We start from the raw sequence: 26,297 nt of genomic DNA on the forward strand, positions 1-26,297 counted from the left end.
AGGTCCGTCTATATGCGGCTGCCTGCCCCTTTAAGAGCTCCATTTGCAGGGCTTTTTCAGCTGTACCTGACTCCCAGCCACAGTGCTTTTATCACTTTCTACTGTGCAAATTGAGGCTGCTTTTCAAACAAGTTAAAGGATGGACAGCCAGCAGATAAAGTTTTAACCAATTATATTTTTCAACATAAAACACAAAACAATAATCATACACCAAAACCAGACAATAGACAGACAGGGAATAAAACTTAGGGTCTCAAAGGAACACAAATATCCAAAGCTAAAAATATCTCCATAGGAAGCAGAGCAGGACGTCTCCCGTTTTTATTCTGTCCCTAGGAGAGCTCTAAAATAACTTTTTTTTTTCTACGCGTGCCTTCTTTTTCATTTCTCTCTGTTTCTGATATGCTTCCCTGGTGCTCTTGCAAAAGTCATTGCCCTTCCTTAACAGCTAGCTCACATTTCTTGTCCTGGATAAAGTGTACTTGAGGTACTCACTTATCTACATGAGGTTCTTAGCCCCAAGGTCGATCCACAAGTTTATCTACACTTGCTTTATGATCTTATGTGTCTGCCGAGCTACCCCCAGCAGATACACTCATGTCCAGGGTGATGAAAAATTCAAGGCTAAGAAAGAAAGCAAGCAACACAACCCCAACGACAATTACCGGACCTACTGCATAAGAAAGCATACCTCTCAGAGACTCACATTAATTTCCTTTTACTTACGGGTACCCCTGTTCCCCAGCTGAAGAGTTCTGAATCCACGCCAGATCCTTCTCAACAGTCTGTTTTACGGGAACCTTTATCAACCACTCCTTCCCCGCGATGCAGTTCTGAATCCTCCCTGTAGCAGGGGGTCTTCACTCGTGCCTGAAGATGTTTCTTGTCCCGGGTTTCGGCACCATTTCTTGCATGCGCTCAACTGGCCAGGAAGAACGACGCTGCAACAGCATCCTTCTGCACACGTTTATTGGGAGAGCATTAATTGCATAGGCAAAAGAAGAACCCCGAACAAGGAAAATGATGCTGCTTATATACCCCTTCATGTGACGTGTCAGCTCCTGATTAGCTGCTCACTCATCACCCCATTACTACGCCCCGGGATGGGCAGTGACTTGGCACTAATTTACTCTTGCACCTGCGCACATTACTTGTTTACCAGTTAGGCACAGCGGAGGCTCGTGATGGCAATTGCTCATGGCTCTCCACACTCTGTCTTGTATAAAGCACCTATATCAGATGGGACTCTTCAGTCTTCTCACATCTGACAACTGTTTTTCATAAGTACTGATGCATTGAAGCAACAGAAACCAATGCTACTTGACAACATCAGAACCCAGTTCTCCCACCAAACCAAGCCTTGGATTCTCTAACAAACCTGAAAAGCAAGATTCAGATCTAAAATCCCATCTCATGAATATGAGAGAGGAATTTAAGAAGGACAAAATTAACTCACTTAAAGAAATACAGGAGAACACAGGTAAAAAAAGTGGAAGCCCTTGAAGAGGAAAAAAATAAATCTCTTGATGAAATACAGGAAATCAAACAAGTAAAGGAATTGAACAAAACCATCCAGGATCTAAAAATGGAAATAGAAACCTTAAAACACAAAGGGAGACAACCCTGGAGATAGAAAACCTAGGTAATGAGATCAGAAGTCAGCAGCAGAATACAAGAGATAGAAGAGAGAATCTCAGGTGCAGAAGATACCCTAAAAGACATTGACACAACAGTCAAAGAAAATAGAAAAAGCAAAAAGCTCCTAACTCAAAACATTCAAGAAATCCAGGGCACAATGAAAAGGTCGAGCCTGAGAATAATAGGTAGAGAAGAGAGGGAAGATTCCCAACTCAAAGGGCCAGCTAACATCTTCAACAAAATTATAGAGGAAAACTTCTCTAACCTAAAGATAGAGATGCCCATAATCATACAAGAAGCCTACAGAACACCAAACAGATGGGGCCAGAAAAGAAATTTCTCCTATCACAAAATAATTATAACACAAAATGCACAGAACAAAGAAAGAATACTGAAAGTGGTAAGGGAAAAAGGTCAAGTAACATATAAAGGGAGATCCTTCAGAATTACACCAGACTTCTCAGCAGAGTCTAAAAGCCAGACGATCTTGGGCAGATGTCATACAGACCCTAAGAAAACAAAAACGCCAGCCCAGGCAATACAAAAATACCTAGCAAAACTCTCAATTACCATAGAGGGAGAAAAAAAAAGATATTCCATGACAAAACCAAACTTAAACAATATCCTTCCACCAATCCAGACTGACAGAGAATGGAAGGAAAACTCCAACACAAGGAGGGAAACTACACACAAGAAAAAGCAAGAAACTAATCTTCCACAACAAACCCAAAAGAAAAGAACCACATAAGCATAATTGCACCTCTAACAACAAAAATAACACGAAGCAACAATCATTGATCCTTAATATCTCTCAACATCACTGGACTCAATTCCCCCAATAAAAAGACACAGAATAGCAGGCTGGGTACTTAAACAGAGCCCCACATTTTTCTGCATACAGGAAACACACCTCAATGACAAAGACAAACACTACTTCAAAGTAAAAGGCTGGAAAATTTTTTCCAGGCAATGGTGCCAAGAAACAAGCTGGAGTAGCAATTCTAGTATCCAATAAAATAGACTTTCAACCTAAAGTTATCAAAAAAGATGGAGAAGGACTCTACATAGTCCTCAAAGGAAAAATCGACAAAGATGAACTCTCAGTTCTGAATATCAATGCCCCAAAATCAAGGGCACCTACATATGTAAAAGAAACATTACTGAAGATCAAAGCACACATTGAATCACAAACAATAATAGTAGGAGACTTTAACACCCTACTCTCACCAATGGACAGATCATGGAAACAGAAACTACACGGAGACAAAGTGAAACTAATAGAAGTTATGAACCAAATGGACTTAAGAGATATCTACAGAATATTCCATCCTAAAACAAAATAATACAGCTCCTTCTCAGCACCTCATAGTATCTTCTCCAAAGTTGACTATATAATTGAACATAAAACAAGCCTCAACAAATACAAGAAGATTGAAATAATCTCATGCATCCTATCAGATCACCATGGATTAAGGCTGTTGTCTTCAACAACACTAAAAGCAACAGGAAGCCTACATACACATAATAGCTGATACCTCAATAATAACTTGGTCAGGGAATAAAGAAATAAAGAAATTAAAGACATTTTAAAATTTAATGATAACGAAGGTACAACATACCAAAACTTATGAGACACAATGAAAGCAGTACTAAGCTCTGAGTACTTCCATATAGAAATTGGAGAGAGCATACAATAGCAGCTTAGCAGCACATCTGAAAGCTCTAGAACAAAAGAAGCAAATACACCCAAGAGGAGTAGACAACAGGATATAATCAAACTCAGGGCTAAAATCAACCAAATAGAAACAAAAAGAACTATACAAATAATCAACCAAACCAGGAGCTGGTTCTTTGAGAAAATCAAAAAAAAAAAAAAAATAGATAAACCCTTAGCCACATGAACCAGAGGGCACAGAGACAGTATTCACATTGACAAGACCAGAAATGAAAAGAGAGACATAACAACAGAAACTGAAGAAATTTTAAAAATTATCAGATCCTACTACAAAAGCCTATACTCAACAAAAGTGGAAAGTCTAGATAAAATGGATGATTTTCTAGATAGATACCAGGTCCCAAAGTTAAATCAGGATAAGATAAACCATGTAAACAGTCCCATAACCCCTAAAGGAATTGAAGCAGTCATTAAAAGTTTCCCAACCAAGAAAAGCCCAGGACCAGATGTGTTTAGTGCAGAATTCTATCAGACCTTCAAAAAAGACCTAATACCAATACTTCTCAAAGTATTTCATAAAATAGAAAGAGAAGGACCATTACCTAATAAATTCTTGAAGCCATAGTTACACTAATGCCTAAACCACACAAAGACCCAACAAAGAAAGAGAACTTCAGACCAATTTCCCTCATGAATATGGATACAAAAATGCTCAAATTCTTGCAAACTGAATCCAAGAACACATCAGAATGATCATTCACCGTGATCAAGTGGGCTTCATTCCAGGGATGCAGGGATGGTTCAATATACAGAAATCCACTAACTTACTCCACTATATAAACAAACTCAATGAAAAAAACCACATAATCATTTCGTTAGATGCTGAAAAAGCCTTTGACAAAATACAACGCTCCTTCATGCTAAAAGTATTGGAGAGAATAGGAATTCAAGGACTATACCTAAATACAATAAAAACAATATATAGCAAGTCAGTAGCCAACATCAAACTAAAGGGAGAGAAACTTGAAGCCATCCCACTAAAATCAGGAACAAGAAAAGGCTACCCATTCTCCCCCTACTTAAAGTTCTAGCCAGAGTAATTAGGCAACAAAAGGGTTTCAAAGGGATACAAATTGGAAAGGAGGGAGTCAAGATATCACTACTTGCAAGTGGTATGATAGTATATATAAATGACCCAAAAAAAACCCCACAAGGGAACTCCTATAGCTGATAAACAACTTCAGCAAAGTGGCTGGATAAAAAATGAATCCAAACAAATTAGTAGCTTTCCTCTACTCAAAGGATAAATGGGCTGAGAAAGAAATTAGGGAAACAACACCCTTTACAATAGTCACAAATAATATGAAATATCTTGGTGTGATGTTAACCAAACAAGTGAAATATCTGTATGACAAGAACTTCAAGTCTCTGAAGAAAGAAGTCAAAGAAGACCTCAGAAGATGGAAAGATCTCCCATGCTCACAGATTGGCAGGATTACCATAGTAAAATTGGCCATCTTACCTAAAGCAATCTACAGATTCACTGCAATCCCCATCAAAATTGCAACTCAACTCTTCAAAGAGATAAAAAGAGCAATTCTCAAATTTATCTGGAATAACAAAAAACTCAAGATAGCAAAAACCATTCTCAACAATAAGAGAACTTCTGGAGAATCACCACCCCTGACCTCAGGCTGACTACAGAGCAATACTGATGAAAACCACATGGTATTGGTACAGAGACAGACAGGTAGATCAATGGAATAGAATTGAAGACCCAGAAATGAACCCACACACCTATGGTCACTTGATCTTTGACAAAGGAACCAAAACCATCCAGTGGGAAAAAGACAGCATTTTTAACAAATGGTGCTAGTTCAACTGGTGGTTGGCATGTAGAAGAATACAAATTGACCTATTCTTATCTTTTTGTACAAAGCTCAAGTCCAAGTGGATCAAGGACCTCCACTTAAAATCAGATACACTGAATCTAATAGAAGAGAAAGTGGGAAAGAACCTTGAACACATTGGCACAGGGGAAATTTTCCTGAACCGAATACCAATGGCTATGCTCTAAGATCAAGAATTGATCAATAAAATTGCAAAGCTTCTGTAAGGCGAAGGACACTGTCAATAGGACGAAATGGCAATCAAAGACTGGGAAAAGATCTTTACCAATCCTACATTCAATAGAGAGCTAATATACAAAATATACAAAGAAGTCAAGAAGTTAGAATCCAGAGAACCAAATAACCCTATTAAAAATGGGGTACTAAGCTAAACAGAGAATTCTCAACTGGAGAATCTCAAATGGCTGAGAAGCACTTAAAGAAATGTTCAACATCCTTAGTCATCAGGGAAATGCAAATCAAAACAACCCTGAGATTCTACCTCACACCAGTCAAAATGGCTAAGATCAAAAACAGATGACAACAGATGCTGGTGAGGATGTGGAGAAAGAGGAATTAGAGAAAGGACTGAAGGAGCTGAAGGGATTTGCAACCTCATAGGAAGAACAAAAATATCAACCAACCAGACCCCCCAAAGCTCCCAGGGACTAAACCACCAACCAAAGAGTACACAAAGGTACCAATGGGTCCAGCTGGATATGTAGCAGAGGACTGCCTTCAATGGGAGGGGAGTCCCTTGGTCCTGTGGAGGCTTGATGACCCAGAATAGCAGAATGCTATGCCCCTGAGGCAGGAGTGGTTGGGTGGGTATGAGAGCACACTCATAGAGGCAGAGGAGGGAGGAGGGGATAAGGGTCTTGTGGAAACTAGGAAGGGCAATAACATTTATTAGTGAAATGTAAATAAATAAAATAACCGATAAAAAGTAAAAATTAAAAAAGTACAGATGTGTTGGTTCACATTCAGTGAATTAATGCATATATACTATAAAGCAGAGCTCCTCGTGACATAGAATGGCTACCACTGTGACTTTTACTCTTGATGCTATTAGGGACAATAACAAAACTTGGTGCCCCTTCGTTGTGGAGGATAAAGTTTAAATAAACAAATCTACTATAGAGCAATACTCTCAGTACCCAAGGGTTACGGGACTGACACTCCTACTGGAGAGGGCAGGTGATCCTGCACAGGATGCCGCACCCTAGGGTAAGGTTGGGAGTTGAAGAGTGCAGTGGTCACTGAGAGGATGCTGCAGGCAGAGGCGTTTCCTCATGCTGCCCTCTGATCATCCGTGAGTCAGCACAGAAGGAGCGGCTTCAATGATAAGGTCTTCACATCCTAGGTTCCTGTCTGCAAGCACAACATGGCATCAGCAATAGTGTCAGGGATCGGTGCCTGCAAGTGGGATGGATCCCTAGGTGGGGCAGTCTCTGGATGGTCTTTCCTTCCGTTTCTGCTCCACTCTTTTCCCCTGCAATTTCTTTAGACAGAAGCAATTCTGGGTCAAAAATTCTGAAGATGGGTGGGTGGCCCCATCCCTATGGAAGAGTTAGGGGAAGGATTGAAGAAGTTGAAAGTGATTGCAACCCCATAGGAAGAACAACAGTATCAACCCCTCAGAGCTCCAAGTAACTAAGCCACCAATCAAAGAGCATACACGGGCTGGTCCATGGTCCCTGGCACATATGTACCTGTCTTGTCTGGCCTCAGTAGGAGAGGATGCACCTAATCCTATAGAGATTTGATGTCCCAAGGAAGAGGGGTGCTGTGCATGGGTGAGGTGGGTGGGGTGAGGGGGGTGAGGGGAGTGAGTGGGTGGGTATGTGAGAAGCACCCTCTCAGAGGCAGAGAAGAGGGGAGATGTGGTGAAGAACTCTTGGAGGGGGGACCAGGAAGGGAGTCAATATTTTCAATTTAATAATTTAATAATAAAAAAACAAAACTTTCACATCTTTTGCACAGTAATCTTGTGCTGGGGACAGCATACCATGACAGGGGCTGCCTGAAACAGGCCAGGATGGAGACATCTCAGAAGCCTGAGGCAGCTCCTTAAAAAAAAAAAAAAAAAAAAAAAAAAAAAAAGTTGCTCCCACTTCTCCTAACTTTAGCCCTGGACAATGGCTGTATATATTTCATTTGTACATGGCTGCTTTTCGTTGGCCTCGGTGTGCATAGTTATTCTATTCTATTTGACTTTCCTACTCCATTCTCCTTCTGCTCTGGTGAATTCTGTGAAACTAGATGTTCATTGATGTAATGATTCTTAAACAATTAAAAATTGAGGCATGGGGGACACCACAGTCCTTATGGTCCAGTGCATGCTGTGTGCTCTCATCTTGGAAACAATGTAATAACTGCACAATGGTAGTTCCAGATTAATGTTTAACTTGGAAAGAAAGTTTGAAGAAATCATGTTTAGAAATATTAGAAAATGAAACAGAGCCACATACTGCTAGAGTCATACAGGGTCCATTACTAGAAAGTGAAGGAATTTGCTGGAATTATGAAAAAGCATTAGTGTGAGAGACACAATCATGGAATAAGGAAACACAAACATGGGAGACTTTAATTTAGAAAAGAAAAAAATGACTGAAGTTATGAAATGAGTTTTGCACATTTGAAGTAGTTCCTGGTCTCCTTAGGATATGTATGGATAGGAAAGTACAGAAAGCATAAAATTATTTATTAGTAAAACTAAGTCAAAACACTGGGACTCTTAGCAGAGTCATTGTGTGCAATGTGCCGAAGCAGAAGCTACAGAGCTGCTGAGTTAAGGGTTGACTTGATTCTTTCTGGCCACTGCCTGGCAGCTTTGCCTATGTCATTCACCATTAGAGCTTCACAAGAAAATGCAAGTAGCTGGCCTCGGAGCTCTGAGCTCTGAAGTATAATAATTCAAAGGTTAAAGTTTAAATAATGATAAGTTTGCAATTATTGTTATTTTGGCCATAGGGCAGGGAATAGGGGAAGCCTGAAACTTTGGGGAACAATTGTAATTCTTGATTCTTTGTGGGATGTGGATATTCTTTTGAATTTGATTTGGCAATGAAGGAGGGAAGGAGGGAGGGAGAGTGGGAGGGAGGGAGGGAGAGAGGGAGGGAGACAGAGGGAGGGAGAGAGAGGAAGAGAGAGAGGGAGAGAGGAAGGGAGAAAGGGAGGGAGAGAGAGAGGGAGGAAGGGAGAGAGAGGGAGGGAGAGAGGGTAGAAGGGAGGGAAGGAGGGAGAGAGAGAGTAAATTAAGGCCTTGAGAAAATTGCCTGTCCACTTGTACCAGAGAAGCTGTCTGTGCGTGTTTATTATGTGCCTTCCAGATGTCCCTGATTCCAGCTGAGTGCCCAGATCCTGTGCTGAGCTGGACCCCAACAATCTTGGTTTGACATGGGAAAATTACAGTGCATTCTTGAAAACAGTGCATAGTTGAAAAGCAAAAACTCATGAAAATTAATCCCAGCAAAAATATAAACGTTGGCGCTAACACCAAAAGTCAGAACTAAACCGGGAGCAGAGAAGGCACAGGGTCATGAAAGGTCATGTTGTCACCGGGATGTCTGCCATTGTCACGGGGATGTCTGCTAGGAAAGCACAGAAGCTTGAAGGTGGGACATCAGGTGACTGCTGAACCCATAAATGGCCCATGTTTCTCTCCCTTTCCTCTCCTTTGGGCCACACAAAGCAGTGTGCTACTCTGGCCATCTGCCCGAGCAGCACCTCCTAGCTTGTTAGGAATGTCCACTCTTGGAGCTTAGCCAGCAATTAGAATCCCTTGGAGATGGACATAAAAACTCACTTTTTCAACCCTCCCTCACAATAGGAGATTTTGGGGCCCCCGTAAGAGACCACTAACTGGTTATTACTAAGAACTCATCTTTTAACTAGCTTTGGAACTTTTTAAGAATTGTCTTGGAGGCTCCATCCCTCTGCAGATGTTGACAGCCCACAGTTGGGCAAAGGCCTGACACAGCAAGGGCACCCTCAGGGGCTGGAGGCTTACTTAGATTTAGAAACCATTGCCTAAGATTGTCTTCCTGGTGAATTATGCTTCTGCTGCTTGAATAAATGAAATAATTAGTCCTCTGACCTTTCCTAGTGTAATTACACAGGGATGGTGAGGTTGTAATTTCATGCCATGAACCACAGAAAGATCTTGGAAAACAAAAAAGCTAAGATGAAAGATGGTCCCTCTCATATTTTGCTGCCAGTAACTGATGGCCTTGGGACAGAACAGTCAAGATGACCACAACACTTAATAACTTGGTGTCTAACAAGGTAGACATTATGCAGAGAACCTCCTGACACAAGACAAAGAATTACCTTTGATCTAATCAATTGCATCAGACTCTTTTTCTCCCTCCTCCCTCACTGGCCCCAGAAATTTAGGGAACTCCCTTTGCCCAGGTAATGTCTGCATTTCCAGTTTGAAAATAGGTCATCACTTCCTCCTGCTCACCTGCCAGGGTGCTAAAGGTTGATCAATCTGAAAAGAATCTCTTCTTTGTACAGAGATTGGTGGAGTTGGGGGATGAGAGGGCAGAAGAGAGGGCACCCCCTGACCAGCAGAGCCTCATCTTTGCAGGCAAGCAGCTGCAAGATGGCCGCACCCTCTCTGATTACAACATCCAGAAAGAGTCAACCCTGCACCTGGCCCTCCGTCTGAGGGGTGGCTATTAATTATTCAGTCTGCATTCCCAGTGGGCAGTGATGGCATTACTCTGCACTCTAGCCATTTGCCCCAATTTACGTTTAGAAATTACAAGTTTCAATAATAGCTGAACCTCTGTTAAAAATGTTAATAAAGGTTTTGTTGCATGGTTAAAAAAAGAAGAGGAAAAAAAGAAAAGAAGAAAAAGAAAGAAATATTCCCAATGAAGCCGAGTAAGCAGGTGCAGCTCTCATTCTCTGGCGCTCTTCACTCTATCAACAATATTTTCACAAATTAAACATGAACAAAGTCAGGGTGGGGAGTATAGCTCAACTGTAGAGTGCTTTCCCATTGAATGTGTAGGATTCTGGGTTTGATCCCCAACATATGTGCAGGTACACACACACACACACACATGCACACGCATACATGAAACCAGCAACAAAAGAGACTTGTCCACAGTATTAGGATCTAGTGAGTCTTGTAGCTCATGTGCAAGACACTGGTCCTTCGAGATACAGTGAGTGCAAGGTCATAGTTTACAGGGTTTGCTATGAAACGAAGCAAGGAAGTGGAAAACAAACCAGAATGGACGTCATTCCACTAGGTATCACCCTGTGAAGCAGCTCTGACCCCTCCTTCTTTGGCATAGCTGTGCCTTTCAGATCATTTTTCTATTAGATATATCAGGTGGAGGGAGCCCTAGAGCTGGATGGCCAGGCTGCCTAGGGCACTTGGTGAGTTTCAGGCCAGTGAGAGACCCTGCCTCAGTAAACATAGTGTACGGTGCCTGGGGAGCAATGACAATCACAAACCACACACACACACACACACACACACACACACACACACACACACAGGCAAGTTCCCTTGGTGTAAGATTGTGATAGGTAGTCCCTATTCTTAACTCATTTAGATCAGAATGTACTAAATGCCGCCTACTTATCAGCTTTAACTGGCACAGTTGTTTGAAATGTCTCTGCCTTCTGATTCGGAATTCATACTTCTAAAACGTGTGGCCCTCTGGCTTGGAACAGGAAAAAAAGAATATTAATCTCCTTAATGAGCAATTGCATAGAGACTGGAAGTCAAGGGTGTACACAGTGAAACCCCAGCATCTCTCTGGAAGTCCAGTGTGCTGTGTGCACTGCAAGAAACAAATGTAACAGGCAGAAGGAACCCCTTGCCTATCAAAGACCGCCCCTCCCCCATCCTGTCAGTGGTCTCCCATGATCTTAACTTCATCATTCTCCATAATTGTTCAAAAGACTGAATACTAAGAAAATTTACAAGCACGGAGCTGTTTCTATCCCATAACGAGGTTTCTTGACCACCTATTTGACATTGTTGGTGTGTTCCAGAAAGTGCTGTGTGAGAAAGGGAAGCAGGAAAGGGTGGGGACTGAGGAGAAGGAGCTAAGAAAGCCAGGGACGTGAAAATAAATATTCTACTAGCCGTGACCGAGCAAGTAACTAGCAAACAAGGCAAGGTTATATCCTGCAGCTTGTTTTTCTAAAGCGTTTGCTAGGACATAACATCTTAAAATATTAGAACCAAAGGTTTAGTAATAAGTGAATCAAATAGCGAATATATTGGCAGTCTCTAGGTCAATAAAGCATTATAATTGTAATGGGTCTTAGCAATTTTTGCCTTTATAGGTCCCCTCTACCATGATAATATTCATATTAAAAACTGCTTTTGATATAACTTAAAATGTTCATATTTTTCAGTTATGGACAAAATTTAACAGACTTTTTAGAAGCCTCAAAATTTTACATTTTCCTGGGAGAATATTATGGGAAAATACATATTCTGAGAGAGAATAGTAGAAACATACTTCACACAGGTTTCAAATGTACTATGAGCTGTACACACTGTTACTGTACCTGGTATAGACATTAGCCCTGCATCACTGACATGGGGACAGCCTCCAGTTCATGGACTAATGGTAGAGATGTCTGTCTGAGCCCTTGTCAGCTTCACCTGGTAACAGAACCGGAAGTCAAACCAGAGGTCAGAGTAAACCTCCTCTTCAACATTCCTTCTCTTACAGGGTAGACCTTCTAAGTACTGGAGAGTCTGGAATCCATTTACTAACTAAATAATGGCCAGATGTGGGAAGCTGTGTGTATAGCAATGCTGTGACTTCCCAGTGTTCTCTGGTTCAGCTAGCATCTGAGTTCTCATCGTATGTGACCAGCACTTTGCTCGCGCCTCAGAGGAACCTAATGAAACTGTCAGGGACTAAGATGAATGAATACACTGAGTGACTATGTAAGAATTGATGACGTTGGCGATCGCAATGGCCATTATGCAAGTATACGAATTTTCAGTCATCCCCCTGATCAATATACTTAACATTCCATATGAGTTTTTAATAATGTTATTTCTATTCTCAAAAGAAAATAATAATTATAAATGTTTTATAATTTCATGAAATTCTGTAAATTAGTTTTAAAATAACGAAATTAAACTCAGAATTAAATTAAAATAAAATGGAAACATGGCACAATGGTCAATGGTAACCTGGGGTTTTTAATCTCCTGCTGATGATACTGTAACAAATCGACAAGGCCTCTTCTAATGCTGCTGTTAGGCAAACGTAGTGCCAAGCTTATCATCTCTAATCATAAAATATTTATTTCAACACTATGCTTTGGCATATCTGTCTAAATGACAGATTCTTCTGAAAATTATGGGTCTTAAGACCCAATTGTTGCCCTAAGTCTCTCCTACTTCAGTAGTTCTAATGTTAGCAGGCATCCCAGAATTGGAAACATGAATTAAGTAATAGAAATGAAACATTGTGTTTCCATGTTATGAAAGCTCTAAACTATGCCCCAACTAGCAAAGATCATATTGAAAGAATTAATTAAATCGGGTCTGGTATTGTGCCTCAGTGTTTGCCTAACATGCATGAAGTCGTGGGCTCAATTCCCACCATTCTGTTCACCAGGCATGGTGACCACACCTGCAATCTTAACACTCCGGAGATAGAGAAGGAAAGACTGGGACTTCAAGTCATCCTTGATTACATAGTGAGTTTGAAACCAGCCTGGAGTGTGTGAGAACCGATGAGAAGAGAAAGGAAGGCGAGGGAGGAGGGAAGAAAGAAGGAAAAGGTGGGGAGAGCACATAACCATAGAGTCCTGAAAAGGGCCAAAGGCATGAGCGAACTGAAGCAAAGTCCCAGGAAAGATGCAGAAGAACGCTCATAAAAGTAGCGTAGAGGGGCAGGGAAAATAGCTCAGTTGGTAAAGAGATTGCCTTGGAAGTGTGAAGATGCAAGTTCAATGCCTCAGAACCCACATAAGCATGGGTATTGCTGGACAGTGGTGGCACACTCCTTTAATTCCAGCACATAGGAGGCAGAGGCAGGTGGATCTCTGAGTTCAAGGCCAGGTTGGTCTACAGAGCAGGTTCCAAGACAGCTAGGACTACACAAAGAAACCCTGTCCCAATCTCTTGCCCCCTTGGAAAAAAAAAAAGACCAAAGGAAAGAAAGGAAAAGAATGAATGAAAGACAGAAAGCACACACTAACGACAGTGGTAGAGCTACAGAGTTAGAAATATGAACGAGGGGTAGAGGAGGGAACGATTCACAGCTCACAGTTAGGTGGATCAGGTCATTTAAGGACGGGTGACTTTAACTTCATCACTTTGAGTCTGGAATATTCTCTCATTCACTCATCATGTTTCTGTGTTTCCATTAGAGGTGAGATGTAATAAGTCATAGCTGCTGTCTGGTGGAGATAGTATGTCCTAAGTACCAGGACACATTCTACGTGTGTTAATGTCTTAGTCTTCTCAAGAACACTATGACACCATAACTGTCATTGCATTTTTACTCAGGCATAAAAATGTTTGAGGATTTGATTCAGGTGACGCAGGCAGATAGCAACAGAGTTTCTGTGCTACCACAAGTGTCAGTGGCAAATATCCCTCTAGTTTGCAAGTGGACTGACTACCTGGTGTTTTGGACCTTCAGAGGCTACACGAAATACCCTGAGGCCAAGAAAGGTCATTGTCAATGACCCTTGACACTGTCTGAGCTGAGTCTGAGCTCCACACGTCCACGCTAAGTTGCAGCTCAATGCATTGCTCTCTTTGAGAGCCCCATCAACAGCCCTGCTGTCCTTTCTTTATGCTTGCTGTCATTCCTCCAATACGCCTCTGACACCATAAGACCACTCTGATTCATAAGGCAATGGATGTCTCTTAGTAGCATTTCATTTGTTCATAGCCCAAATTTTTTCTAAGTGCTTCCTGAATCTGGATCCATGTTATCTCCTAAATTTGAGTACTAGGTGAAAAAGAAAGAAAACAGCCGTTCTCAGCCTGTGGGTCACAACCCACATAGCAGGTATCCCGCATATTAGATATTTACATTATGGCTCATAATAGTGGCAAAATTAGTTTTTATTAGATTTATTTATTTATTTATTTATTTATTTATTTATTTATTGTATATGAGTACACACTGTAGTTGTACAGATAGCCGTGAGCCTTCATATGGTTGTTGGGAATTGAATTTAGGACCTCTGCTTGCTCAGGTCAACCCTGCTCACTCAGTCCCTGCTTGCTCCAGCCCAAAGATTTATTTATTACTATAAATAAGTACACTGTAGCTGTCTTCAGACGCACCAGAGGAGGGTGTCAGATTTCATTACGGGTGGTTGTGAGTCACCATGTGATTGCTGAGATTTGAACTCAGGACCTTCAAAAGAGCAGTCAGTGCTCTTACCCGCTGAGCCATGTCTCCGGCCCTGAAAAATTGTAGTTATGAAGCAGCAACAAAAACAATTTTGGGAGTCACCAAAATATGAGGAACTGTATTAAAGGGTCATTTAGGAATATATTAAACTGTACTAAAGGAATGTATAACTTTATTAAAGGGTCACAGCATTAGGAAGGTTGAGAACTTCCAAAATAGAATAAATTATTTATGACCTTGGAACAGGCAATGGTATCTAAGGAATCAGTTGAATATATTTTTTTCTTTAAAAAAAAAAAGATATTTATGGACATCTGGAATCTGCTACACACAGTGGCATAGGTGGGGTGTAGACACACAAAGGCTCGCCCACAGCCACACCACAATGCTCAGATAGGAGGACACTGTGAGACCTGCCTGTTGCCATACCATGAGGTGGGGACATCCAGAGGCCCACCAATCATGTGTCCTGCCCACAGCAGGAACCGCTACAATGCGGTGGGAGGAAAGAAGTGGAGCAGCCAGCGCACTGTGAAGAGAGGCAGAACTGGAGACACGAGGGTCGGGAGGAGTGGCCTGTTGTGAGTAGCCTGAACTGCCACCCGAGGTCATGGTGAAGTCCCAGTCCATGGCTGGACCCATGACCATTCAGCAGCAGAGGTCTGTGTCAATGTCTGTGGCTCATATTACCACTAAAGACCCTGTGGACATCCCTGGTCTGGGCTGCTATGTCCAAAGGCTGTGCAGAGCTGGCCCTGTCCCTTACTTGCTGTGACACTCTGGCGAACTGGCCCCTACCTCTCACTCAGGGCAGTGGGCCCTATACCTCGTCTGGGCAGCTCAATAGAGCTGGTCATGGTGTTGGGGTTGGGGTTAAGCAGGCTCCGAGGACATGAGGGAGGGAGAGCCTTCTGTGAGGTGGCACGGGCACAGGAGAGATGCCCCCCCCCAACAGCACCTGAGGCAGTTGGGAGAGCTGGCTTTGCCCTCACTGGGCAACACAGTAGAGCTAGTCTTAATGGCAAAGACTCTGGTAAGCCAGCCCCAAAGACATGAGAGCAAAAGAGATTGGCCAGCTGCAGCGTTGGGTGAGCTAGCCTGGGCAGTGTGGAGAGCTCACCCTGGTGATGCTGGTGTGGGAGAGCTGGCAGGCTGACCAACTCAGCTACCACACAAACCCGGATCCAGTACTGTGTGAGGCCACTCCAAAATCTCACCTCATCTAAGAACTGCTGGAGCACATGAAGGGGCGGGTCCTGCAGATCCAGAGCTGCAGGACCTCCATGACACAGGGCAACAGCAGGATATCTGAGAGGAGTCCCCTTGAGCATCCACAATTGATAGCGAAGCAGAAGACAGAGGACTTGAGCCAGACCAACAGCTCACTGCAATGCACATCTGCAAGCAAAGATGTATGAACACCTTGTCGGGCATCAATGGGAGGAGAGGACCTTGATTCCAGGAAGGCCTGATGGCCCAGAGTAGGGGAATGAGAGGGCAGAGAAGCAGGAGTGGGTGGATGGAGACATACCCTCATAGAAGCAGAGGGAGGGGGGATAGGGTAGGAGTGGGGGGGGGGGGGCAGAAATCAGGAAAGGGGATAACATTTGAAATGTAAATAAATAAAATATCCAATAAAAAATGACTAAGCATAAGAAAAAGATGTATGGATAAAAGGATTCTACGGGACACGGTGTGACACACTACAGTTTCTACAATGAGAAGTTTTCTATGCTTTTTTGTTTGTTTGTTTGTTTGTTTTTTAAAGTTCCTTTGGTGGGTGGAAGTTGCAAGGGCAGAGGGCAAATAGGAAAGAAAAGGGAGATGAGTGAGATTGGAGTGCATGATGTGAAAGTCACAAAGAATCAATAAAAAGTTAAAAGATATTTACTCGGTGAGCACAGAGTTGACAAATACTGTCTTAGTCTGTCATAGTCAATACACTTATTTTATATTTGTGTTAATTTCCTCTTGACTTGACAATTGTGTGGACTCAGGAGTTTGAAAATGCAGAGGCCTTTGCCGGCAGTTTTTTCCAAAGCAGAGCAGTACCATTCCTGGCAAATGTTTGAATTTAAGAAAAACCTAAAATCTGTACAGTTTTATAAGTGGGAGAGAAAATCCTCCCAGAATAACAGCTGCATTGATAGCCCCACCCCACCCTCCCCCCACCCTACTCCACCCCACCCCACCCTCCCCCCACCCTACTCCACCCCAACCCCACCCCACCCCATCCTGTTACAGCTGCCTACATCTCATCCCCCAGGACCGGCGGAGCCTGAGCTCAGCCAGGATTTGGAAACTACTGAGATTAACCTAGACCTTTACCCTGCAATGCCTTGCTTTGAAAGAGATACCAAGACAGAGAGCCTTCGGAGGAGCCAGAACAAACTGTCATTTGAGGACTCCCGATAGGATCCGTCAGGGAGGTGAAAGAACAAGGAAAGGCTTACGCTAAAAACATGAACCTTACATTGGGAGTAAACGTTTTGGAAAACACGTAATTATTATTTTACTCCATTCATTCCATAGAAAACCTATTTTTTTTTCTTCACTGACATGTTGTTGCCTTTATATACAAACCTCCTAAGTTTTTGGGGAATTTGTAAGAAACTGAAAAAACATATCAAACCTAAGAAATTGATGTTTAGAAAAGACTGGCATGACTGGACACCTATTAGAACAGATCAAAGACAAGGCTATTCCATCTGTTGGCAAGGAGGCGATAAAATTGACATTTCACACAGTGCTGGCAGGAGTGTCTGAGAGCACGTTCGTTAACTCAAGTGTGTGTTCATGACCTAGTCATTCCAGTTTCAAGTACTTACCCAAGGAAAATGAGATGCAGAATGCATCTAGCATAGCCAATAATCAAGGTTCAATTCTAGCATGGGGTGAAAGCAAGAACATGACAGATTCAAAAGTAAAAAGATGGGAAAGTTCTTTAAAGATTAAAGGATACAAGAGAAACGGTTCAGATATCAAGGCTGTGTTATGAATAATACAGGTGACCCTGACTACCGTACATAGCGCCACCTTGAGGAAATTCGTGGGAAATGCTACTTCATGGTTAAGGAAGCCTGAGAGAAATTCCTTGATCCACATATCCAGTATTTGTATAGCACTTCACCGGAGGCAAAGCCTTGTTCTGCCTCCTGAGAGCTCAGTGAACCCAAAACAAAACCAAACGACCTTCTTCTCCTCCTTGGAATTTATTGATGTTTTAAAATAACATAAGGTCATATGCAAATTAATTTGTAAACTATCTATAAACGTAGAGAAACATTAAAGAAATCTTTTCTGTGTCACAGATAGTAAAACCAAGCAGTCACATATTTATTTTTCCTTTCTAATGACTTTTATAAATTTGGATTATTCCAAGAATTTTTGCTGGCTGGTGTGGCACACTATCTGATACACCACCACTTTCAGGGGTTTCTAAGGACTTACAGCTGCAATCCCACCCTGGAAGGAGGGCACCTTCATATCAAATTGTCATAGACTGTGGCTTCCTGGGAAATGCTTACACCTGAATGAGCGGCTCTCTTTAGCCCAAAGCACTGCCCAGTCTTTACTTCCGTCTGTGCCAGGCTCTGTAGATTCTTTTACTGTGTCTTCAGACCCACAAACTTCTTTCTTAGGGGTCTAACCATTTTTAACCTATGTTGCAAGTGTTTCTTTCTAATATTCTATTGGCTTTAGCTCTAGATGGCTTGTCACCTTCCACTAATCTCATTATGCCTAGGTTCACTAAATCCTCCAGTGTTTGAGCATATTTATAACTTAAAGTCCGTGTCCGTTAATTCCATCATTGCTGTCATATCTGGATCTGTTTCAAAGTAAGATGGTTTTCCATTTATAGACTCTGTTTGCTGTTTCTTGTCTTGTGTAACAGTTTTGGATTGGTGATGGGTACAAGTGTAGTCTTATTGACTGCCTGCATGCTTATGGTCTTCATTTAAGAAGTGTTGCTCATTGTTCTTTTTCTTTATTCTTTTTAAAGTTATTTTATTGTAACCTTTTTAGTTATGTAGACTTTCATAAAAAGCATGCACTGTATTTAGATCATATTTAACTCTTCCAGCACAACTCACCTTACTTAAGCTGGCTCTGGCATAGCTTTTACTCTTAGCTCTACTGCCAGGACAAGTCACTTCTGGCTCTTCCTGAGTGCTCGCGCTGTCTGCTCTACCCAGCCTCAGCTTTATTCCCTGCCCTCTCTGAGGTCTGTTGAGGGTTCATTCCGCAGCAGTTTGGCCATTTGTTCCCTGGCTTCGCTGAAGTTGACACTGTGTTTATACACATGGAACCCTAGGCACTGACTGTGGCTTTCCCCTTTCTGTAGCCACACTCCTTCCCAGAACCCTTCCCACCTCTCCTGGGTGCCTTAAAATTCTATTCAAACTGCCATGGGTCTCAATACTACCATTAAGGCTGTGGCTAAGCAAAAAGCTGTGTCTACGGTGGGGCCCATTTCAAATGTTTTCCTCTCCTAAGACATCATAGTCTTGGATTTCCTACTACCTAATCTTCAAAAACATCTGCTTCAAATATTTTTGCCCGTGTTCTAGCTGTTTATGACACAAGGAAAACCCTGACCCTTGTGACCACAACGGCACTGAAAACAAGTCCCCAACCCCTAAAGCTCTTATCTTCACATCCTGCACATTACTGACTGGTACAGCCCCTGGAGCCCTCATCTGTGTGTGGGGCACGTCACTGGTACACGCTCATGTCAGGAATGCGAGGCTCTCTCTTTATGACATCCTCAGGATGCTATGTTTACTTGGTGCTAGGGGTCAAATCCAAGGCCTTGAACTGCTAGGCAAGTGTTGTTCCACTGAGCTGTTTCCAGCCTAAGTCTTGTTCATTACGATGTGTTTGAGAGCTAATACCAGATGGGCGTGAGGAGCATACCTTTTAACCTGCTAGGAAGAAACAGACAGCGCAAGACAATGTTGCAGCGGTAGGGGGCGCTACAAGGAGTTCTGGCTGGGCCGTTCTGAATTAACAGTGTTTGCAGTTCCGAACAGTTCAGAACCTCGTCGTTTTGAAACATCTTCAGTCTCTCCATAAAGGAGTCAACAAAGCAAGGACTCTCAAGCACAGGACAGTCTTTCACAGAGCTCCACCCTGGACAACTGGGTGCTCAGTGTTCAAGAACCACAAAATCTATTACTCTAAATCAAGAAAAGCAATACACGTCGATTCATAGTAATACAGGTTTCTGCAGGCAGAGAAGGCGTGATCATGACGTCTTACAATTAGATTATGATTGACAGTTTTATAAATATGCTAAGTATACCATCTCACTGTGTACTTTAACAAGTGAGCTTTATTGGGTATGAACTGTATCTTGGTAATGGCTTTTTTCTCTCTTTCTTTCTTTTCTTTCTTTCTTTCTTTCTTTCTTTCTTTTCTCTCTCTCTCTCTCTCTCTCTCTCTCTCTCTCTCTCTCTCTCTCTCTCTCCCTCCCTCCCTCCCTCTTTCTTTCCTTCTTTCTTTCTTTCTTTCTTTCTTTCTTTCTTTCTTTCTTTCTTTCTTCTTACCTGTATTTGAAGTAGTTGGTGTGATTTTTATTTCCTTACTTCACCACAACTTTACACAATAATTGTGTCTTCTTCCGTGTCTGCATCACTGTTAGAGCAATGGGATGCAAAAATATCTAATTCCTAGCAATGAGTGTGGCAGGTAAATTGTAGTCTGAAAAGACTGGGTGGAGAGCCATCAGAAAATCAGGACTATTGGACAAGAAGTGAGAGAAAGGTAATTTTCAAGGTGTTCTCTGGAGCCTGCATTGGCAATGGAGCAGCAGAATGGAGTTCTACTTGGTTTTTGTTGTTTGATTTGGTTTGGTTTTTTGTTTCGTTTGTTTGTTTGTTTGTTGGCATCTGACCTTATACACTGGATGAGAGGTCCATTGCTAGAAAGGTGATAACTGTTAGTAATTAAAATTAAGCGACAAGTTTTAGGGAAAGAAGCGCCATCCCCTGAGTGAGGAAGGCCCAGCTCTTTTGCCATAAATCTTGCAAGACCCCTGTTTGTACCTGACTTTAGACTGGCTTTAGACTATTATTTATATAACTGTATCATCAACGATTCTGGTCAAGGCCATGTGTACCAGCTTGTCAGGAGACTGAGACAGGAGAATAGATTGATCCAGAAATTCAGGGCCAGCAGGAACAACATACTGAGATTCCATCTCCAAATGCCCCCAAATCTAGCCAGCTGTGGTGATACACATCTGTAGTCCTCACATACAAGAAGCTTGGGAGATGAGAGTTCTGAGAGTCTGAGGCCTCATAGAAAGACCCTGTCAATAATAGTAATAATAATAATAATAATAATAATAATAATAATAATAATAATAATAATAAACCAATTCTGCTTAAAGTGGTCTGGAGCTGTGGTTCTATCTTTCTTTGCTTTTGTCCATAAGGATGTGAAATGGCTGATAGCGTTTGCTAAGAGAAGATCTCACAATACAAAAGGAAACCTGGCACCTCTCTCTGGGACACCTCAGTTCTCTACTCTGTTGATTAAAGAATTCTACTCTGAGATCCCCAGAGTCCTGCCCAGTGTTAAGAGTCATGCCACACTCTGTCAATGTAATCGCTTTCTAAATATATAATACCCGCAACACCCAACAGTCTTTAACAGACAAAGCCCTAAGCTGCTGTAACTGCTAATCTGACGCCTAGGAGCGCTCTCTCTCTCTCTCTCTCTCTCTCTCTCTCTCTCTCTCTCTCTCTCTCTCTATTTCGCTGCACCCAATTTCATGCCTCACGCCCTTCGATCGGGTGGTTTCTGTGAGGTGGACTGAACAACAGTTCCTGGAAACTGTCTCACGTGGGTGACTGATGAGTCAAAGTTCGCTATCTCTACTCTTGCATGTGCAGCTGAGGCAGGTTGTTTTCCTGATCCCTCCAGGACATGAGAGTTTAGGTTACGCTGGATTTCTCAGGCATTACAAGTCCAAGTTAATACTTTCAGGTTTTAAAATGTTTAGCTACAATTATTTATTCTATACATGTGGCTGTGTGTGCACCCACATACAACGCATATAACAAGCATGTGTGTGGAGGTCAGAGGGAGACTTTCAGGGATCCTAAGGCTTGGTAGCAAGTGTCTTTATCTGCTGAACTGCCTTGCCAGCACTCACAGTTTGAACTGTATGACTGCTATTACACACAAAGACACCAAAAGAACTCTAATAATTATGAGTTTTATTTTGGGGGAAGCATCTCGAATCACTACTGAAGAACATGAATGTTCAGGTTGCAAGCTTAGTTTGTAGCTGCCCTGGTACTGATCAGCTGAGGGTGTTTACAGTAAGTATTTAAGCTCTCTGACTTTTAGTCTATGTCTTTATACATGTCTCACCAAGATGAACCTACTCAGAAAAAATGTCTAATACAGTAACTATTGCTGAAGCACAGCTCAAAAACCAATCCGTGCTAAGGTGTGGATTGTGAATTAGGCCCAAATTCGCATGTGATTATGGTGGATCAGTCTCCAGGCTGCAGAGCTGATAGGAAGGGTGGGACTAGAATCCATCTGGAGGGCATAAGGTCACTGGGGGCTTGTTTTTCAAGGGATTTGAGCCCCTCGAATCCCCATTTCTCTCTTTGCTCCTTTGCCCCTGAGTGTAATAGCTTTGCTTAGTGCACACGCCCTTCCTCAATGTCCTACCTTGCCACAGGCCTAAAATAAAAAGAACCATTCAGTCATGGGCTGATGCCTCTGAGACTGTGAGCCAGACTAATTGATAAGTACAGTCTATCATCTGTCTTGACATTTATTGTTCATTTCAGGCTATTACCAGCCCAATTATTCAAGTAGGACATTACTTTCTCAAGGATCCACTAGATAGAAAATATTCAACATTAATAAAATTATTTACATAAATTTGTATCCATTGATTTGTTTCTTTATTTATTCTTGGTTTAATGAGATGAGGTATTGCTATGTAGCCTAGACTTATATTCTCAATAATTCTGCTTCCGGCGTGAAGGTATCACAGGTCTGCGTGACGTGACCGTATCTATCCTGTCTTTTCTATTAATATGTTGAGAGCATCTAACGTGCAGAATATGATCTAAAAGGAGAAATAAAACCATCTGGATTATAAAGAGCTGGTATAATTTCTTTAGATAATTCCATGTCACTTAAGTATTCTAAATAATGATTATTGACATAAGCGAGGTCCTACACATTGTATCAAGGCTGTGGTGTGGGAAGATGACTTCATTGAGTGTTGAAAAGAGAAGGCAGAATTGTACCTTTGCTTCTCTTCCCAGATAAAAGTCTCTGTCACTGATTTTAATGCAACCCTTGTCGCTAATTACAAAATTAATTCACTAAAGTGACATCAGAGCATTCTGTCCAGGTGTTATAAACACTTTTTTACACTTTTTTTGTGTGCAAACTTTAGCTTATGAATTTCCCAAGATTAGAGTGGACAATGAACTGATTGGGACCTTTGTAGTTCGTCTACAAAGTGAGGTGTCAGATCCACAAGGTGACGAACATAACCCCAGGCCTAATGTGAGGTCCGCTGTGGATAGAGCAGCAAGCACTCCATCATGGCTGATTTCCACAATGGGCCTGCACTTGCAAAGTTCTATGTAACAGAGTTGAACATTTAATTGGAGTGTCCCTTAGTTTTAAATGTGTCTCTCGTGTTCAACCCCAGCATAACACTTTGCCCTAAGCAGTCAAGATTACATTTAATTAGGATAGATTGACTATGCTTATTGAGCGGATGCAACTGAGCGTTGGTGCTCTCTGAGGATCTGATGTTAGCTATGCATTGTGCCGATGAGTCTATCCCCTCTCACAGGATCAATGCTAGACTCTATCACACAGCCATAACTCAATAAGCCAATAACATGGTGATATTGTGCAAGCATTCATAGATCTTACTTGGGAGTTTTATTCGAACAACATCATTAGTTTGGATGACAATTTGAGAGCATGGAGACCTTGAGATGGAGTTCTTAAACTCTCTGGTATGTTCGGGTACAGGTGACATTATTCACTGCACTTTCCTAGGGGATAAAAGATGGAAATATTTCAGTAAAGTTGAGCACTAACACCTAGAAAATATTAACTAAGTGCTGTCCACATATGACAATTCTGGCAAGTTTGGAAAGAGATCTTTATTAGATATACTGCATATATATATAAATGTGTGTGTGTGTGTATTATGCATATTGGGTCTATATATATATATGGAGTTTGCAATTATATATTCAGAGATATGAAAAGAGAAGGAAATACAGTTTGGAATCTGAAGCTTTTATTTAAATATTTTAAGGTTCTACATTGAAACATTTTTGCAACCTTACATACTGCCTGGTTTTTAAATAAGTACACTAACTTACACAAATGTAACATTGCATGGTTTTCAAAGAACAAACTCACATGGTGTCCAGTTCTCCCGGGAAGCCTTCTGAGAAGTACTGTCTGCCATTTAAGGAATTTGGAGTCATGGGGAGGTGAAATGACTTGCCCAAAGTTCTGATTTTCAGAGATAAAACCTTGGTGTCTGGCATTCTTCTCAGTGAACTAACTACCCATTAGTTGCTACCATTGAACCATGTTGGCCTATTGGCTAATGTCCTTATAAGAAGCTATAGACTCATTCTTAATCCTGCCATTTCAGGAAAAGAATTAGATATATTTCCAAAAAAAAAAAAAAAAAAAAAAAAAACTCAACCTTCCTTAGAGAAAGAAAACTGTTGTGTCTTGAGAGTGCAGAAATCCCTCTTTGCTTTCCTCAGTACAGAGTTTGCTTCTTGAATTACTTGGTCTATGTTACATCACATCAGAGGTCACCAGAGCTAGCTAGCTTGCTGGCTTGCTTTTTTTCTTTCTTTCTTTTTTTTTTTTTTTTCCTTTTTCTTTTCTTCCTTTTGGTGCTGGTAGAGTTTGGGATAAGAATCAGTGCCTGGCTTTCTCCCCTCTTTAGAAGTGGGAAGGGTGACCTGGAGAGCCTTCCTGAGGGCAAAAGGAAGGATGAAAAAGGCAGGGGGTGGGGAGAGGAGGGGTAGGGCCGTAATACCAACACTCCACACTTTCTAGCTTTCTCTGTGTAAGTAAGGAAGTGTATGAACCTGTCTCCTGGACTCTTAGGTGGGACAGTGCGCCTTACCTCACGGAATTAGCATGAGGTAACAACGTGGGATTGTGTAGAAACACATCCTTGCTTTTACTTGCTTGTACTTATTCGGACACTGAGAACCACCTCAACACTTCAGTTTCACGCCTCTCTAACTTAGAGCTTTCTTTTCTCCCGCACAATGACAGATCCAGAGGAGCACCGCCTTCTGTCAGTGTTGAAACCCTGATTGCACAACCCTGCGCTTGCTTCACGTGTGAGTGGGAGATCAGGGAACACGCTATTTTAAAAATTCTTTTTAGAGCTTCAACTTCTCAACCCATAGGAGTTTCAAATTCTTACAAAGATATGGTTATCTGTGAATGTTTCCCTTCAGCTCTTGTAAGAGAGGAGAAGCCAGGCTCAGTTTTTTTCTGGCTTTAGGGCAAGTAAGTGGGTGCTTTTCTGATAGACAGTTCAAGTGACAAGGACACACCAGAGCACTTACCACCACCATTTTCCCATCTACCAGTCTCCTGCAGATGGTGGCTTCCTTGCCATCCCAGTCCTGGACTTGAACCAAGGAGTCATTATCTAAGATCACTGTACTCTGTAAAACAGAACCAAGGTTAGGTCGGCGCATACAAACCCTGATGTCCTAGACGTGCTAAATTCAAGGCGGCTCTACAGACTTAAGATGGTATTTACAAGATTTTGTTGTTGTTGTTTCAAAACCTTCCTAGCAGTGCTTTTGTGGGATGATTCTTCTGGGGAGAGGAAGATTTATAAGAATAAAATGAACAACTTAAGAAGTTCAATTTTATCTTTTATAGTCTAGAGGAGGTCTTACTCTTATGCACAGCGAGTTAAGTGTCTGTTTCAACAACAGGAGACTTAGTTCAGGTCCCAGTGAGGCTGAAGGGAGGAAAGCTCCCCTCTCTTGCTCTTCCCAGACAGCATTCCCCAGTTGCTTTGTCTGTACTAATTGCTCTTGCTTCTTTAGTTTCTCTTGACAATTTTATCACAGATATCTAAGATGCCTTTATTAATTGTTTCAGTCAAAATTCCTTCGATTTATATGTACTGGCATTTCAAGTCCCATGTTTATTAAACCTCTGTCAAAGGGGTATAATAATTCCTTTTATCAGAATATTACCCTTAGCAGAGGTACAACTGAGGGCATCAACTCAAACAAACAAACAAACTAAAAGCAAAACCAAAGAATTATTGATAGACTATTATAGCAACCACTGGGTGCTGGGAAACAAATAGCAAGTTCCATTGTTGAGATGATCAGTCTACTATGGGTAAACTGGTAACACAAATAATAAAATACAGGGAAAGTATATATTATAAATAAATGCTGCATTTCAACTGGAGGTATGAGATACAAGGAAAACCTATGTGTATAACATACCAACTATGAATGCATGAATGCAGACTCTGGAGTCTCTTTCATTACCTTGTTCACCAAGGAGACCATGCTTGCAATGGTGCAGTTGCAAGAACAAGGCGTTCAAATCTCCTCTGGCCTGGGTCCTTGGAGATTAAAAGCCACAAACATCCCTCTCCTCTGTGTGTGCATGTTCCTTCTGTCTCTGTCTCTGTCTCTGTCTCTG

At 41.8% G+C, this 26,297-nt stretch overlaps 1 protein-coding gene across 9 annotated transcripts in view; it reads right to left on the reverse strand.

The window, feature by feature from the left end:
* Positions 1–21,782: 21,782 nt before the first annotated feature.
* The window catches only part of Fabp12 (fatty acid binding protein 12), a 57,307-nt gene continuing 52,792 nt past the window's right edge, over positions 21,783–26,297 (reverse strand). For 4 of the 9 annotated variants that reach the window (NM_001357159.1, NM_029310.1, NM_001357160.1 and 1 more), the window contains 2 exons: positions 25,187–25,288; positions 21,783–23,626 (listed from right to left, as the gene is read on the reverse strand). In NM_001357159.1, coding sequence (NP_001344088.1) covers positions 23,576–23,626; positions 25,187–25,288 — 153 coding nt within the window. In that variant the 3' untranslated portion in view covers positions 21,783–23,575. The remainder of the gene's footprint in view (positions 23,627–25,186; positions 25,289–26,297) is intronic. The other 5 variants (XM_006530099.4, XM_017319783.1, XM_006530096.4 and 2 more) reach the window with 2 other exon arrangements.

Source organism: Mus musculus, chromosome 3 (genome assembly GCF_000001635.26).
Source record: "Mus musculus strain C57BL/6J chromosome 3, GRCm38.p6 C57BL/6J".
Taxonomy (NCBI): domain Eukaryota; kingdom Metazoa; phylum Chordata; class Mammalia; order Rodentia; family Muridae; genus Mus; species Mus musculus.